Genomic DNA, 16,384 nt, shown 5'->3' on the forward strand with positions numbered 1-16,384 from the left:
AAAGATGAAGAAGAGAATGTATGTCATTTGAACACACCGGATGAGCACCCTTCCCTTCCTCCTTTCGGCCGGGTTGGTGTGTCTTCCTTCCGGCTTTGCCGAAGAAAGTTGAGGGAGGTTCAGCAGCAACTGGGCTTTTACATAATGGACAGCCAGGGAAGGAAAGTGGTGGTCTGCGACAATGGGACCGGGGTAAGCTTACCGTTTTAGCTCGGCGTGTTACCAGCTCGAGTCTTGCTCTAAAAGGAGCCGTTATGTCGACTGATTTGCTGAAACAGGAAGTGGGTCTGTCACCGTCCAAGCTAGCTAGCGTTAACTGGGTGTGTAGCTAGCCAGTTAGCCTGCTAATTTTCATTCATCCAGTCCTGATGCGGAAACGGCCCGCGGATTGGATGGAAATGCACGGATAAAATTTAATTAAAATCTCTAGTTGTATTGCTCCCTCCTGCATAACTCCCTTAATTAATAGTTAACGTCCTAGGTGCAACCACCGGTTAGTAAGCTAACCGAGCTAGCCTTTCTAGTTAGCTTTTAACAGCTGGCTGTCTGGTTTCTGCTGTCTGGCAGCTACGTCAGTCATTTCAGCGATTTGTTCGGCAAACCACACGGAATTTGCAGATTCATTCTTTCCATGCTGTAGTCGGGGTTTGCTTTCCAAGGACCGGAGCTACATGTTTTTTCACTCAGTGTCGGCTAGGTGTAATGCTAGCTAGGCCGTGTCAGGTGAATTGAGGAACCACCTTTACGTTTTCTCATTCCGCAGCTTACACTAACTTCGCTCATTTAAAAATTTAACCCAAGCATCCATTAGTAAGGAGTCCGGAAAGACCTCAGCAGGTGTATTTCTGCACGTATCTTTGGATCTGCACGTCGGCTGTGTGTTTACATGTACTTATTGATTAAAATTGGGGGCTAAACACTCGGAAGTTATGGGTGTGTAAAATGAAACATTGCGAAAGAGCCCCCACCACAAAGGAAAGTAACCACCATCCAAAAAGCTGCTCATATTTGCACTACATCAGATACATTTTTGTGGTCTTTTCGTCCCCAATAGTAATTATCAACATGAATGATATACTGCTGTATTTCCTTGTAGCTGTACTCGCTCTTAATAAAATACTCAGCTTGTGCGCCATCAAGCATTTAATATAAACTTTACTGAGCTTTGTTTATGCTTCTAAATTGCTTCTTGCACACACACAGGTAGCACTGTTTCTTTTGGGGTGTGCAGGCTTCCTTGTTTAAACGTCAGCAGTCAAAGAGGATGTTGGCTCAGCATGTTACTGACTAATAAGGCTCTTTTGAGTTGTGAGTCTTTCAAGAGCTTTCTGTGAAACAGAGGGAAAAAACAGCCCTGTGTCAGAGTTGAACTGAGAAGTCAAGAGGAAGTGAGACGAGTCTGAACCACAGCCGTATATGTCACTAGCAGATTTGTTAAGAGCGTTGTTGCATGCTTTTTCACAGTCCAATGCAAATGCGGTTTCTTTTCTTTTCTTTTCTTTTTCCCATGCAGAAAAAAGTTTAGACTATTTATTGTTTAGTTTACTCTTGATAGTCTTTCAATGAATTTTACCATAACTGTTTCCAAATTGCATGTTTGCAGTCTGCATCCCTTGTTACTTGGTTACATTTTGTGCTGTGTATTGATGCAAAAAATGTTTTTATAGTTGGTTCAAAGCAAATTAAATTGGTGCAAAAAAGGGTGTGTAGAATCAGAAAACAGGCAAATATTTTAATTAGAGCTAAAACAACTTCCTGTAACGGTATTTGCGGCTGATATTTTAGAGGTAATCGTACACCAGTGCACCCCTGATGCTATCTTTTCCTGGTCTTTGGTTATCTGAGCTCGTGCAACTATTCTAGCTGAGCGCAAAGAACAGCAAATTGTCTATATCTCCATTTGGTGTAAATGATAGTCTTTGTAGCTCTCACAAAATTGATTTTTACAAATGGTTCTAATAATATTTTATTTGTTGGTAATAACACAGAGGGGTTTTCAATGTATAAATGTGAAAATCACAGATGCAGAATATTAATGTTAAATATCTTTGTTTGTTTTTTGCATTAAAAAGGAAATTAGTTTTAGTTAAATTAGTTTTGTTTTTTTTAGTTAATTAATGCAGGAACTGACCACATTTAGACATGCAGTACATGAAACGTGCATCGTCATCAAACATGCTCATTCTGAATGGTAATTGGGGTCTTTGTTATCAATAGGATGATAGTAATGTTTTCAAGCTCTGTTCTAGAATTTATCTTATCAGTATTTTCTAATCACTTCCTCTGTGCTCTGTTTTTTTTTTCCTTTTTGTCTCTCTATTGTAGTTTGTCAAGTGCGGCTATGCAGGCTCCAACTTCCCAGAGCACATCTTCCCTGCACTTGTTGGGAGACCCATCATTCGTTCTACAGCCAAAGTGGGAAACATTGAGATCAAGGTACAGACTGTTCCTCCTTATGCATTTTTTTCCCCTCAAGGAAATGGGTCATCGGACAAAAATATAAGTTGAAAACAGGAGAGAGAAAAAATCAAGATGTGAAATATACATTACAGAATAAAGTCAGTCTCTTATATAAGCACAGTGTCAAAGTAATAGACAGTCAAGATAGACTGTTGTAAGAGTTGGCACCCTAATGAATCTCTGAAAAATGCTTTGAACACCAGCCCACATCAAAACTAGCAGGTCCTTTTATTTTAGCAGGCAAGACAGCAGCGGTGTAAATGTCTTGACAGCTTCACATTATTTTGGCATGGTGCCTATCTCTACCTTTCTCCTTGTCCTTTCCACTTTTGTTTGTTCTTTTTTTTATATATCTGCCTCCTCTTCCTCCATGTTTTGTTCCACTCCTGGTGAAGTAGAATGTCCAGAAAATGGTAAGTTTAGGTTGGTGTGTGCTTCTGATTCTTGCTTGCTATAGAGAGCTGAGTCATGTAATGAAATTAAAAATTAAGCCTCTTGTTTGATTGAGTTTTTCTTTTGTTTTGTCCAGTGTGTTTCATGAATTTTATTTTTTCATCACTCATTCTGATCCCATTTTTGTACATCCTCATTACCTTTTGATTTTGGGTGCTAAGCTGGGTATTGCTGGCTGGTAAGGCCAATCCACAGCAGTTTTTTTTTTTTTTTCTCCAGGCTGAGAGTGTTAGCAGAAATAGCTGCAGTGAATCATAGGCCAGCTGTTATCGATGGAGTGCTAAAAGAGATTTTGGACCGGTTCCACTGTCAAAGTCTCTGATCTCCTGCTGCATCCTGACAGCTACCCTCCCACCAATCCTGAAGCACTTTTCAGTTGAAAACAACTTAAAATGTCACCCAGAGCAATGTGTGCCAAAGATCAGATTTTTCTGTATCTGTATGTATCATATGTATCTATTTTCCCAGCCATTTTGAAGCAGTCAGCATATTTTAATTGATTAATGTCCAATATGAAAAATAATTATTCTTTATTCTAAGTATAGAGGAAGTGCCCATACTTGAGGATGCATGGCAGACAGCTGTGGTGGAGATGGAAACACATCTGTTTTTCTTTCCTTTTTTCCCCCCTTCTTTCTTTCTTTTTTCTTTAATGACACCACATGGAGGCGATGCCTGTGACTGGTACTCATTAATGCCAAAGAGCACAGGATGAACCCATAAAATGGCTGCCTTCAGTAGGCTTTTGATGTCTCCAAGTGGAACGTGAGATGCTTGACTGTGTGGCTAACACTGAGCTCTAACCCAACAGTTGTTTACATTTTGCCGGGGTGCCTTGCATGCAGATAGTTGAATGTGGCTTAAACGAGTGGTGTACTGTAGCTAAAGGAAAGTGTTTCCAGGTGTATATGCATGGAAAATGATGCCTTGTTGTGCATGGTGGGTAATTGCGTTTTAAGTCAAAGTGCTACATGAATGCTTTTGTTGTCAGATGACAGAAGTTTTCAGGTGGCAAGTAGGCAAATGAGATGACTGAGTTTAATTTCCAGACCGAGGCTATATACTCATCCTTTTGCCCAGTGACTCTGATTGTTCCACAGTGGGCTCCACAATCCTGAGGGCTCTGCTGCCCTATTTTTAAATATTTATCTCTGTTAAATTTCCTGCAGGACCTGATGGTGGGGGATGAGGCTAGTGAGCTGCGCTCCATGCTCGAGGTCAATTATCCAATGGAGAACGGCATTGTCAGGAACTGGGATGACATGAAGCACTTGTGGGACTACACCTTTGGCCCAGAGAAGCTCAACATCGACTCCCGCAACTGCAAGATTCTGCTGACCGAGCCCCCCATGAACCCCACTAAGAACCGTGAGAAAATCATCGAGGTAACATTAAAATTGTCATTATCAGAGGCAGCATCTTGCAGCCTTTCGGGGGGAAATTGATTTTTAAAGCATAGCAGAAGTTGCAGTTTGGTTAATCCTCCGTGAAATGACTTCATTGTGTGCTACTTCTGCATTACGCTACAGAAATAATTTTGCACCCACGTTGCCTGCTGTAGTGTGTCAAGTTTCTCAACAGTTGTACTTCCTGTCCTCTACCACAGGTGATGTTTGAGACCTACCAGTTTGCAGGAGTCTACATTGCTATTCAGGCTGTGCTGACACTGTATGCCCAAGGTAGAGGCCTTTACATACATGTTTAGTCAAAACAGACACTAACCTTTTTCTGTTGCATAACACAGCTTTCATGTCACAGACATTTTAGACTTGTTCTTCTGCTTCCTTAAACTGCCTCATCTAGAAATTAATTTTAGCCCTAAAGTGCAATTATAGGCCCTTCAAGCGGACAGTTATAAAACGTATTGTACTATTTTCTTGATTACTATTTACGTCATTAAACTTAGAAACAAGACCGCTGTTAAAGTTAGTTGTGGAAGTTTTTGTGTAGCAGTATTTAGCTACCACACAAACACTTCTTGGTCAAAATGTTTGTTCTTACAGACTAACACAATCATATTTGTGCCAAAACATTTATCAGTACTTCTGACATCAGCTGATATGTTGTGCAAACACAGCTTTGCGTGAGGTCTGTCTAGTATTCTACTATTTTTATCAGATTTTTTTTTTTTAAATAAGCAATTACCTACTTATAACTGCTCAGTGAGCAGTTATAAGTAGGTAACTGTTACATTAGCTGTGTTATTGCAGCAGTTTTTGTGTGTGTGTGTGTGTGTGTGTTTACCCAGCCAGCAGTAATCAGCAGCTGCAAGCACACTCTGGATAAAATTCTCCTTGCTTGATAGAATTGCAGGTTATTAACTGTAGAGTGTGTTTGTGTTTCAGGCCTTCTCACTGGTGTGGTGGTGGACTCGGGTGATGGTGTCACACACATTTGTCCTGTGTATGAGGGCTTCAGTCTGCCCCACCTGACAAGACGTCTGGACATCGCAGGCAGGGACATCACCCGCTACCTCATCAAGGTATCCAGTTTGAATAATGTCATCAAAGTGTTTCTACGTGAGGTGGAGATTTGGCAAAATATTCTTAGATTAATCTTTAAATAGCAGGTTCTGTGAGAACTCCATTCTAACATCCGACTTCCAAAATGTGCTGCTGAATGCACAAGTTTGAATATGTTTTGCAGCGTATAAAAATATGTCACAGTTTAGTCTTTTTTTGTGTGTGAAGTCTTGCATATGTCATCAGATTCTTTGTTTGCAACTTAATGGGAAGATCTTAATTTAGAAAAGCTCCTCCAGTGCAACTTGATATATTAGGAGATTACATTAAGTGAGCCAAAGCGTCTCAATTTATTCTGCTTTTCCTTCCCTATTCCCTGACCTCTTTCTCATTCTCCATGTGCAGTTGTTACTGCTGAGGGGTTATGCCTTCAACCACTCTGCAGACTTTGAGACGGTGCGCATGATGAAGGAGAAGCTGTGCTATGTAGGCTACAACATCGAACAGGAGCAGAAGTTGGCGCTCGAGACCACCGTGCTGGTGGAATCATACACGGTAGACACTCGCATGTTTATTCTTAACAGTAATAAGTCACTGACAAATGCAGTTACATTTGGTGTGACATTGTGAGAGAACTGATCCACATGTTTGATGTTAATCCCAAGCTGGTCGGTACAGTTGCCTTATGAACGCCAATAAAAGATTTTAGGGTGTGCTGTTTTGGAAAGCGTTATCAAAACACTGCAGCTTGCATAAAAAGGGCGTTAAAAGTGATTGCTGCTCTCACATGGGCATTGTTTGCATTAGTCACTCAAGAAGCCGAGCTTTATATAACAAAAATGCAGTAAAATAATGATAACAAAAATCTAAATACAGTAACTACATACATTAATAGTCATTAACTCAAGTATACGAGTCAGCAGCTTTGTGCATTGAATCTTTTTAAATTTTTATTCCAATTTTGGCTCTCAGTGAGTCATATCACTTTCATTTATCCAGCACATTTTAAAAAACAAGACTTCGACTCCACTCCCGAAAACACACAACCCGTGAAAACAAACACTAAAATTACAAATTGCAATGATGATAATAAACAAATGAATAAAATCTGGTTCTGTTTTGTAGTGGTTAACACATTTGTCTAACGCACAAAAGGTCTCCAGTTCAAGACTCAGAAGAGGCAAAAATTGCTGGGAGGGTGTCCGGGGTAAAAGTCGGTGCCAAATCAAATATGCAGATATATCCTGTCATGACACCTTGTGAATAAGGGAGCAGTCAAAAGAAGCTTTAAATAAAAACTAAATATTAAAAAAAAAATTAGTAATTATTTTTTTCATCAAAAAACAAGTTTAAATCCATAATTATTCCAAACCTTGAGTATTATATTTATTAAATAATTGTCACGGTAACCAAGCAGCCCTACCCATCACAGGTACAAATGTGCAAAAACCGATTGAAATTCTGAAATGTATATTTTTGGCATATTAAACATCTATTTTATTTAGGTTGAATGTTTTTACAAGTCAGCAAATTTCCAGCCCTGAGGGGTTGCACGTTTTTTTTTGTTTTGTTTGTTTTGTTTACTTTTTTCCTTTAAAATGAGTTCTTTTTACGCACTCCACATGTGCACAAGTTTCATATTTCTGCCTAAAATAGCACCGGTGCAGACAGAATCCCTCCCAAAGGATTTGTTATTCAAAAGTGGCAGTATTTTGAAATAATCAAAACTAATGGGGTAACTAAATCTGTTTCAGCACTGAGCTAAGTAGACTACCACATGCCCACTGTTGGTGCAGTTGGCAGCTTTGGTACAGGACAGTGCTACTGACTAACAGTTTTCTCTGAGACTCAGACATATGGGGGTGCAGTGCTCCTCCGTCAGGCTTGCTTTTCTTTCCGAGGTCCATTTCCCTGCAGAGAGAACCACAGAATCCAAACGTTAGTCCTGGTGTCTGTGTTACTGCACGCCTTTCCGAGCACATGTTGTGTCTCAGTGCGCTCTGACCATGTGTGTTTGGGTTAGTGTAGGCGACTGTGTGCGTGTAGGTGAATAGGTGCGTGAACATGTATGTGTAAGTATGGTTTTGTGTGCCGAAACAAGGAGGGCAATGTACCTGTGGCCGAAAGGTCCTGAATTGCGCGTTACATCATTTCCTGTGCAGCCACTTTGCGGCAGTGGCTAGGCTCTGTTTCCTCCCACTGCCCTTGGCTGAATGAAGCCTTTTTATAGTCACATGCATTCACTATAGTCAGTTTGAGGCCAGCACTCTCCGTGCTCTAACTTGCTGTACAGTGTCACCAGTCTGGGAGGATTTTCTTTTCTTTTGAGAAGTTAAACCTTCCTTTCAGTATCAATCATGATTCTCACTGTAGAGTTTCACACCCTTGGGCACTCTTGTACATTAAATCTTACCTCTTCATTAGTGTCATGTTTTTTTTTTTTCTCCCCCTCTTTGCTTTTTTTTCCCTCTCATCCCTCCCACACAACTCCAGCTGCCAGATGGCCGTGTGATCAAGGTGGGAGGAGAGCGGTTTGAGGCCCCTGAGGCTCTGTTCCAGCCCCACCTCATCAACGTGGAGGGCGTTGGAGTGGCCGAGCTACTCTTCAACACCATCCAAGCAGCTGACATAGACACCAGGTGAGGCCAACAAAAGGGCACATGTATACTCCACTATCAATAAAAAGCTTTCCTGAGGGTGACTCAGTGTTTCCACAGCATTAGGAAGTTTCAGCAGAGGCAGACGTTTTGGCAAGCAATAGATAGATGGATGTCAAATGGCAATGTCAGCTGATCACAGCTTTCGCTTAAGCAATGGAGGCTTTTAGACTTAAAACTAAATATTTTGTGAAGTCTAGAGTTCAGTATGGAAAGTTTGAAAATTGATCATGAGTCTTTAAAAGAATGGAACAAGGGGAAAAAATGTAAACACTTGCAAGTCAACTAAGTATGACTGATCCTTTGCTGCTTAAGTTCAATAATTTATTTTTACTCGCTTGAAGTCACTGAAGATCTGTTTGGAAAGTACATTTTCCAGCATTTGCTGACTTAAAATGAGAAAATGTGCCTTTTCCTGCTTTCACCCTTTTCTGCCTTCCTGTCATCAGGCCTGAGTTCTACAAACACATCGTTCTCTCAGGCGGATCTACCATGTACCCCGGCCTGCCATCTCGGCTGGAGAGGGAGCTCAAGCAGCTGTACCTGGAGCGTGTGCTCAAGGGAGATGTGGACAAGCTTTCGGTGAGAAACCAGCCCTCTCCTATAAAGTGACATGTACTACTGACTGTGAGCCAAAACTGCTCAAATATGATTCACAGTATGATTGTCACTTTGAAAAACTGGGACATTTATTTTAGCTCATTAGATCTATCCAGTGTGATTTTTAAAGAGTGCTCTAGTTATAGAAAGGAACATAGAAGTCTGCATCTGGCCTCTGGTTTGAAGTAAAACATTTCCCCTGATTCTCACGTTTTGTTAAAGATCTTCAGTACGGCTTTTCCCACATGTTAGAGAGCGTTGAAGTGCCAGAAGCAAGCACAGGGAACATGTTTCTCAAGGATGTAAATGACATCTCGCTGTGTTTTCACACACCTTGAACTTAAACCGCATGCAGCTATCATGTCTGAACGTTGCCCGTTTCAAGCACAAGACTGGCTTTATGAATTTTTTAGTGCAGTGTAGACAAACTACCACAAGGTAGTGCCAGAGGCCAGACGCTCCTTTAATTTAAACAAGCGTGCAGTTAACTTCATAGTGACAAATATTTGTTTTGGTAAAATATTTCTACCTTTTCATGTCGGTATCCCAAAGACACAGATGATTTTAAACAGAAGTATTTTATAAACAAAGCTCAGCAGATGACTCATAGGTTTAAAGAACACATCATTATGTGCTTTACTTTTCTGCCTGCAACTGCAATCGACCCCAATTTTCCCAGATTGTCTCATTTTTTTTATTTTTTTTTTTTGAATTGAAGTCTGCAAAGTTAGTGTGGGAATCCAATGATAGGTTTTTTTTTTCCCTTTATGAAAACTCTTCAGAACTAAAAAGATGCTGATGAGTTTTTGCTAGAAAGAAACTGCTTTGTTGAATGTCAGTTTCAACTCTAGCGTTAACTAAACCACAGTCAGTCTTGCTAGCACTTGTTTTCCTGCCAGAATATGGCAAATACACCACCTCCTTGTGTAGCTTGCACCTTTACAAGTTTGTTAGTACGTTTAGACAGCCAGTCACGTGAGCAACAAACAGAAGCAGCATCCTTTGCCCTATTTGGTGAAAATATGAGTGTTTAAACATGCCACACAGAAGTAGATTGTGCTGAAGGAGATGTTTGTGTTATCATTTTTCTGTGCTGAAAACACAAATTGGACTGCGTGTGAATCTGACCACAGCTGTCATGAGGTCGCTTTAAAGCAGCATTGGTCTGTGTTTTTGATTATCAATTGATCAGATGACTCTGTAATTTGCAAGGTCTCAGTTGTCGTGATAAAACCACAGAGTTATCAGCTCACGCTGTGATTCCTGCTGGGTCTTAAAGCAGCATTTTACTGCCTGTCACCTGATTGTTTTGGTCTTATGATAGAAAGTTTATTGTTTTTGCGTCTGTCTCTGAGCTCTGTCGCATCGATTCCATGCAGGCAGCTTTCTTCCTATATTTCCCTCAGGAGCTGGAAAACTCCTGAGACAAATGCAGATTCTCACACAATCGTGATCATAACAGGATCCATTTTATTAGACTAAAAGCTTAGCATTTGTTGGTCGGACCAGTCAGCTTCTTGTGGCAGCTGTGTGTTTTAGCTGCAGTAAAAGTCTACGTGTTGTAGTGGTGTACAGTCTCCAGGTTATTCTTTGTTTGTGCTCTCTCTGTAGCCATGTAGCCTTGTTTTGAATTCTTTAATCCATATACCAAATAAGAAATGTAAAAACACGAACGAGGTAGTAAAATGTTTCTATAATTAATAATGGTGTTGTTTAATGCCTTTCCACAGTTTCACACTAACATTTCCATGACAACAGTGACCTCCTTCAGTCATAGATGTTGCCGTTTCAGTTATTCACTACTTCTTTATTTTTGTTAAAACAAGGTTGATATGTTGTAGATTTGTGGTTGGTGCAGGAGTAGAAACCATCATTTCCCAGTGTAGCTCATAGTAAATCTACTTTAGATGATTATAACATTATGGCTCATAATCAAATCCCTATGGAGAATATAAATGGGATTTTCAGTTCCTGAATCTCACTGTTGTGTTCTGTTAATACCCACATTAGCCTGTGATAGACAGAGGCCTCATCCAGTCACCTGTCAAGAGCCTTTAAATGAAGAGCCTCCCAGTTACAGGCACTGTAAATTTGACTGGTCACATACTGGCTCCAAATGTTTCCTAATGTCTCATAGGTCATAACAGTTTTTGCTCATTAAAATTCTTATTCTTGTGGTTTTTTTGCAAGTGGAAGCTCCTCGGAAGGTTTAAACACATTTAAATGTGTTTTATATTTTAAATGTCACAAAAAAACATGTTAGTTACACCTGGCTAAACCAAGCTGTCCAATCCTACTATAGCGCAGTTCTCAAGTTTGCTGTTGGTTTAGACTGTAAAAAATTGAATTCAGCATGTTTTCGATAGAAGCTCCTTCAAACATTTGGTGTTTGTTTTGTTTTTGTTTGTTTTGTTTTTTTAATTTATTTGAAAAAATCCCGCTAGGTCTTGAGGAAAGTCTTGGCCTGTTTAACACTTTTCTGGCCGAGGTGCATGTGAGAGTGCAATTATCCACCACCATGCTGGTCACGTATTAGCTGGTCCTTATCCCACCAGTTCTCCAGTACAGAGGCCCTGTCAGATATCAGATCACGCCAGTGTGCAAAAAGCTCAACTAATATTTAAGTGCATTTAATGCTAGCAAGAGGACATCATGTGTCCTGCCTCCTGTAGTCTCTAACTTAAGCAGCTCCTGTTGCCTGAACCACATGAAATATTTTCAGTAGCTCAACTCCAGTTGTTCTTTCTCAATGTTAAAAAGTGGACAACTGTGGAAATCAGCAAAAAATTCTTGTATTTCTTTTCTTTCTTTCTTTCTTTTTTTTTTTTCTTTTTTTTTTCTTGCTTGCTTGCCTTGCCGGCTGTCTGGAGGCGGTGTATGTGTATAAACTTAACATGAGGCTGCTTCGACAGCGGACTGTGGTTAAACTATTTTTATTAAGAGAGCTCACGCCATCTGAAGCCAAGGAGCTCATGGTGTCAAGAGTTGGGTAGCCATGAATTCATAGGAAGAACTGACAGTTAAGTAAAAAGTATTATCATAATTATACCTAATTATCTTCTGGTCTTAAGCTTGTATCAAGTTAGTTTCTATCTGATTTAGACCACTCGAATTTTGATATAAATCTCCTTGACATTGATTAGAAAAACATGTAGACTTTTGGGAACTTTGAGCAGTATTGGCAACTCATCATTCTCCTCTGTGTTTCTTTTCCTGTAGAAATTTAAGATCCGGATTGAGGATCCTCCCAGGCGAAAGCACATGGTGTTCCTGGGTGGAGCCGTGCTGGCCGACATCATGAAGGACAAGGACAACTTCTGGCTGACCCGGGAGGAGTACCAGGAGAAAGGAGTCCGTGTGCTGGAAAAACTTGGAGTGACCGTCAGATAAAGCACTGGACGGACAGAACACCCACACGACATAATAATACACACACACACACACACACACACACACACATGAATATACACACAAACGCACACATACACGACATGCACACACATTTCCACCCCTTGCCCACATCGCAGAGTATATATCTATTTATCCCTGTTCCTCTCTGTTTCGGCCGTTGATTCCCTTCAAACACCGCAGGGAATCCAGCCATCACCTTCCCGCTCTCTCCTCTCTCTCTCTCCACTCTGCCTCTCTGCCTCTCTCTCTTCTCTCCTGGTTTGGGATTGGTTCACACTTTTCCTCGCAAGCCCCAAGAAACCAATTCCATCTTTGCAGATTTCCACTGATTCTTGCTGAGTGCTGGTGGGAGAAGGTTAAGAGCTGTCAATGCAGCATATTTACCTGCAGATTAGGCTTGTTGTGAATTAACACTTGTCGGGTAAACCGACCAGCCTCAGCAGAAAGCTTAGTTTCCTCCCTTGTTAAACCTGTAGAGGAGATAAAATGATGCAAAGTTTCTAAGCAACTCGTAAGCGTCTGTAACGTCACAATCAGGGTCCACCACAAACAGCCACGGGCCGCTTTGAGCATCTTTTCCGGGTGAGCGAGAACTGATCACATTTTTATGTCGGTTTTTATAAATGATATCATGACTTTTCTTTTCTGGGAGAGGGATTACTTTGTTTTTGCTTTTTTCCCTTTTTTGTTGGATGTATGAGTTTGATTTCCATCTTTAAATTTGACTCTTTTCTTTTTCATTGACTTTTGTTGCTGTGCACTGCTACCATTGTAAATGGAGTGTATTGTAGTAACAGAAGGTCCTCCATGTGTTTTGTTTTCTTATTTTATGAAGAATTAATGGTTGATTTATAAAGGGACAAATACACAAACTAAAAGCCCCTGAGCTTGACATCGAGTGTGTGACGGTACTTTAGGGGTTCGTTGGTGGTGACACAGTGATGGGGTGTGGGGAGGGTTAGTATTTTTTTTTTTTTTCCTCGTCAGACAGCTTGGCCTCTGCCTCCTCTCTGGTTATAAATCAGAAGTTGAATGAATGGGTGTGAGCAGTTATAGCAATATTTCAAACTGTATCGACGCTATAGTACCTCACTCATCGTATTCCTCCAGATCCACCAAAGCATGGAGGCAGTGGCAGGTTTTAGGATGAGACCTGTTTAAATTTGGACACCTGGAGCATCGCAAAGCTGGGAAATTAAAACAGTATATTATACGGCTTATTTAAGTTCTCCAGACTTTCATTCCCAACGGTCGACTTAATGATTACTGGAGGCACTTCTATTTTGATTACGATAAATGTGTATATTTTTTTTCTCCTCTTTCCATGAACGTCTATCCAGTGCCAAGTGCAGTTAATGTTAACTGGATCTCATGTTTTAATGTCTTTCTTTTTGTCACAGTTTTTTGTTTTTACTTTCCTGTGTTGTTCATAGCATAACTGCCTAACGCTGATTTAAATAAAGAAAAGTGATTTATAAGGATGTTTGTGTGACAGGTTCCTTCTTTTTTGGCACATGAAGCTTCTGTTTCACAAATTTATGGCTCGGAATAAGAAATCCTGACCATTGATTTGTAAATATTTATCTTTTGAAGTCTATATTTGCGAGTAGGGGGCAGATTAAATGGGTTGATTAAGTACAATGACAGGAGAAGGGTGTAGGTGGCCGAGGCTCATCCACAGAAGAGGACGAGACCTCTGCTCACAGACCCGAAGGAGGAAGAGGAAATGGAACAGCGGCAGAGGACTGGCGCCACCAGAGGAAGAGGCTCTCTTTCCGTGCCTGAAATAAAGATCGCACCCAGACTCTTCCGGCCTTGTTCCATTTTAATCCCTCAACTCTTGCCACTTCCCTCTTAACCCTGAACTATTACCTCAGGAGCACCGTTTGAAATTTCCTCCCCATCAGAGCACAAAGGGCATCACGTAAGGATGTTTGCAAAAGTAGTTTGGAGCATTTCATTGTGTTGTTTTTTGTTTTTTTTTTTTAATTTATTTTCTGTCACTTAAGAATATGTATTCGCTATAAAATGAGGGAAAAGGAGTTAAAAATCCGCCACATGAAAACATAAACTTTACACATTTTAAATGGTGCACTCAAGGTCCCCCAAACAACTTCTGAATAAACTTTGTTTAGCAATTTAAGACGAATAAAAATAATTCTTCTTTAATACTTGTTTTCCTATAGTTTTGCTGCCCAAACATTCTCTCTAAACTCTCTCTAGTCAAAGCATTATCCACAGGGTGGGAGTAGAGAGACATTTCCTCTCAGCAGCCTTTATCTCATGTTCAGGCAATCAAAAAAGTATGCTGAAGCAACTATCTCTTCGAACTTTACATCTGTAACGTCTCTGTTCAGTTTGAGTGAATCGAGCAGTTTTCGACCTGATGCAAAAACAGAACAGGTTAAAATGCTACAAAGGTAATACTCCCCGAGTTAACTGTTGAAGAAAATCTTTGCGGTAAGGAAGGAAAAACGTTAAATCCTGCCTATCTTTGGGCATGGGACCACGGCCACCCATTCCTGTAAACTGCACTGGGAAGTGAGCGCCGGTGCTCGTGCACCCAGAGAGGGGCCATGCTGACCCCATTACACGAGCAGATATCTTAAATGCTTGCACATGTGGACCGCGATGCTGTTTGCAGCCGTTGAGCTGCTTAGCAGGCCCCCAAAAGCCCTCAGGGACCTTCTTTCTCTTCTCTTTTCTCTTTCCCTCCCCCTCCCCTCACTTGCTCCATCATTATCGCCCACATGCTTTTCCAGAGACATCCTGAGTGAAACAGCTCGACGTCCTCGATGGCTATCACATGTTCCTCCTGTGGAGGGAGGCAGCTCCCCTGGAAGACATGTTGAGGAGAATAAGACAGGCTGTACTAGCCTCAGTTTTTCTTTGTGCTTTCTTTATCAAATATGTTGCAAAACTTTTTAGAAGTTTCAAAGTCATAGGGAAAAACTTGTGGCTTTGACATTTTTTTTGAATCCTCTGGGTCTCCTCGTGAAATCACCCTTTCTCTTTTCATGAAAAGTGATTTATAACGATGTTTGTGTGTTAGGTTCCTTACATCCAACTTCTTCTGTTAGCTATTACCTCACTAAGTTCTACCACGATTTAAAACTGTTTAGGGACTTCATATAACCCTATATTGAATTTTTCAGTATATTTGATCTACATTTAAGCAACTTCTTTCAGATGCTGGAAGATGGACCTAATAATATAAATCATTGTTCTCTAAATCTTTCTCTATCTTCTTGGACTTGCACTGCAGCAGGAATTGAGGCCAGTTTTTTTACACAAACCCCACCCACCTCAAAAAAGAAACAGAAATACAGGTCTTATTTTTGAAGGGTTCACCAGAGGATAAATCCTACTGACTTTGGAGATTTCTTGTATTATTATTGGAATTGGTGGCTGTGGTCCCGTGCCCAAAGATAGGCAGGATTTAACTTTTTTCTCCTTACCACAAATATTTTGTTCAACAGTTACCTTTGCAGCCTGTTAACACGTCCTGTTTCTGCATCAGGTCTAAAACTGAACAGAGATGTTACGGATTTAAAATTTGAAGATACAGTTGCTTCAGCATACTTTTTTGATTGCCTGAAGTTGAGATAAAACTGCTAAGGGGACACGTCTCTCTACTTAGGGTCATTGTAGTGTCACTGTTGTTTTGGAGCACACTGGGGAGACCACGGCCATTGGGGAGGGCTGTTGCAATGAGGGGCTGTGCTTCATGTGCAATGATTCCTAGGTGGGTGGTACATGTCAAAGTAAAAACCACATGGATAAACTTTTAAGCATTCCACTGAATTCTAAACCTCCAGGTGATTTTAACACTGCTGATTTCTGTATGAACAAATGAAAAAAATATATAACTTAATTTTATTTCAGCTTTACAAACTTATCAGTAACGGCATAACTGATGTGTGCTTACAGTTACAATAACGTATCTCCTACTTTTACTGATGGGTTGAGTATAACAGTTTGTATAGTCAGTATATTGTAATTAGCTAACTGTTTCAGTTGTTCATAGCAAATTGTTTCATGAGTAAAAACAGGACGTCAACCACCTTGCCACTAGGAAAAAATCAATGGCTGCCCAGTGACTGAATTATTTTGCTGTCTGAGACTGTTTTAGAAGTAGTTTCCATGAAGATCTGGTTGCTCAGAGGTTGACTGTGCAACATCCTTATCCTTTGGGCGACCACTTCTGATTGCAAGTTGAGTGCAGTTGCTTGCTTGCCTGTCTCGAAACAACTGGAGTCTGTCCCAGAGTTAGCACTCTCAGACAGATTGGTCAATGATCGATCTTTTTTATAAATGTAGACAGACTGCCAGCATATTGCA

General features: G+C 40.5%; 1 protein-coding gene across 1 annotated transcript; it reads left to right on the forward strand.

Annotated features, from left to right (window-relative positions):
- The first annotated feature begins 57 nt into the window (after window positions 1-57).
- LOC120747418 (actin-related protein 2-B) lies at window positions 58-13,524 on the forward strand. The gene is made up of 9 exons (XM_040053257.1): window positions 58-192; window positions 2,326-2,436; window positions 4,083-4,298; window positions 4,520-4,592; window positions 5,259-5,395; window positions 5,781-5,930; window positions 7,869-8,014; window positions 8,482-8,614; window positions 11,852-13,524. Exons 1-9 carry the CDS (start codon window positions 145-147, stop codon window positions 12,020-12,022), a joined length of 1,185 nt encoding a protein of 394 aa, XP_039909191.1. The 5' UTR covers window positions 58-144; the 3' UTR covers window positions 12,023-13,524.
- Window positions 13,525-16,384: the final 2,860 nt, after the last annotated feature.

Source organism: Simochromis diagramma, unplaced genomic scaffold (assembly GCF_900408965.1).
Source record: "Simochromis diagramma unplaced genomic scaffold, fSimDia1.1 OVJJ01000596.1, whole genome shotgun sequence".
Taxonomy (NCBI): domain Eukaryota; kingdom Metazoa; phylum Chordata; class Actinopteri; order Cichliformes; family Cichlidae; genus Simochromis; species Simochromis diagramma.

Excerpts from the sequence above, each read along its gene's own strand:
- LOC120747418 (XM_040053257.1), top strand. The coding sequence starts at position 145 with ATGGACAGCCAGGGAAGGAAAGTGGTGGTCTGCGACAATGGGACCGGG. Across the intron at positions 193-2,325 it reads TCTGCGACAATGGGACCGGG|TTTGTCAAGTGCGGCTATGC; the intron begins GTAAGCTTACCG and ends TCTCTATTGTAG. Across the intron at positions 5,396-5,780 it reads TCACCCGCTACCTCATCAAG|TTGTTACTGCTGAGGGGTTA; the intron begins GTATCCAGTTTG and ends CTCCATGTGCAG.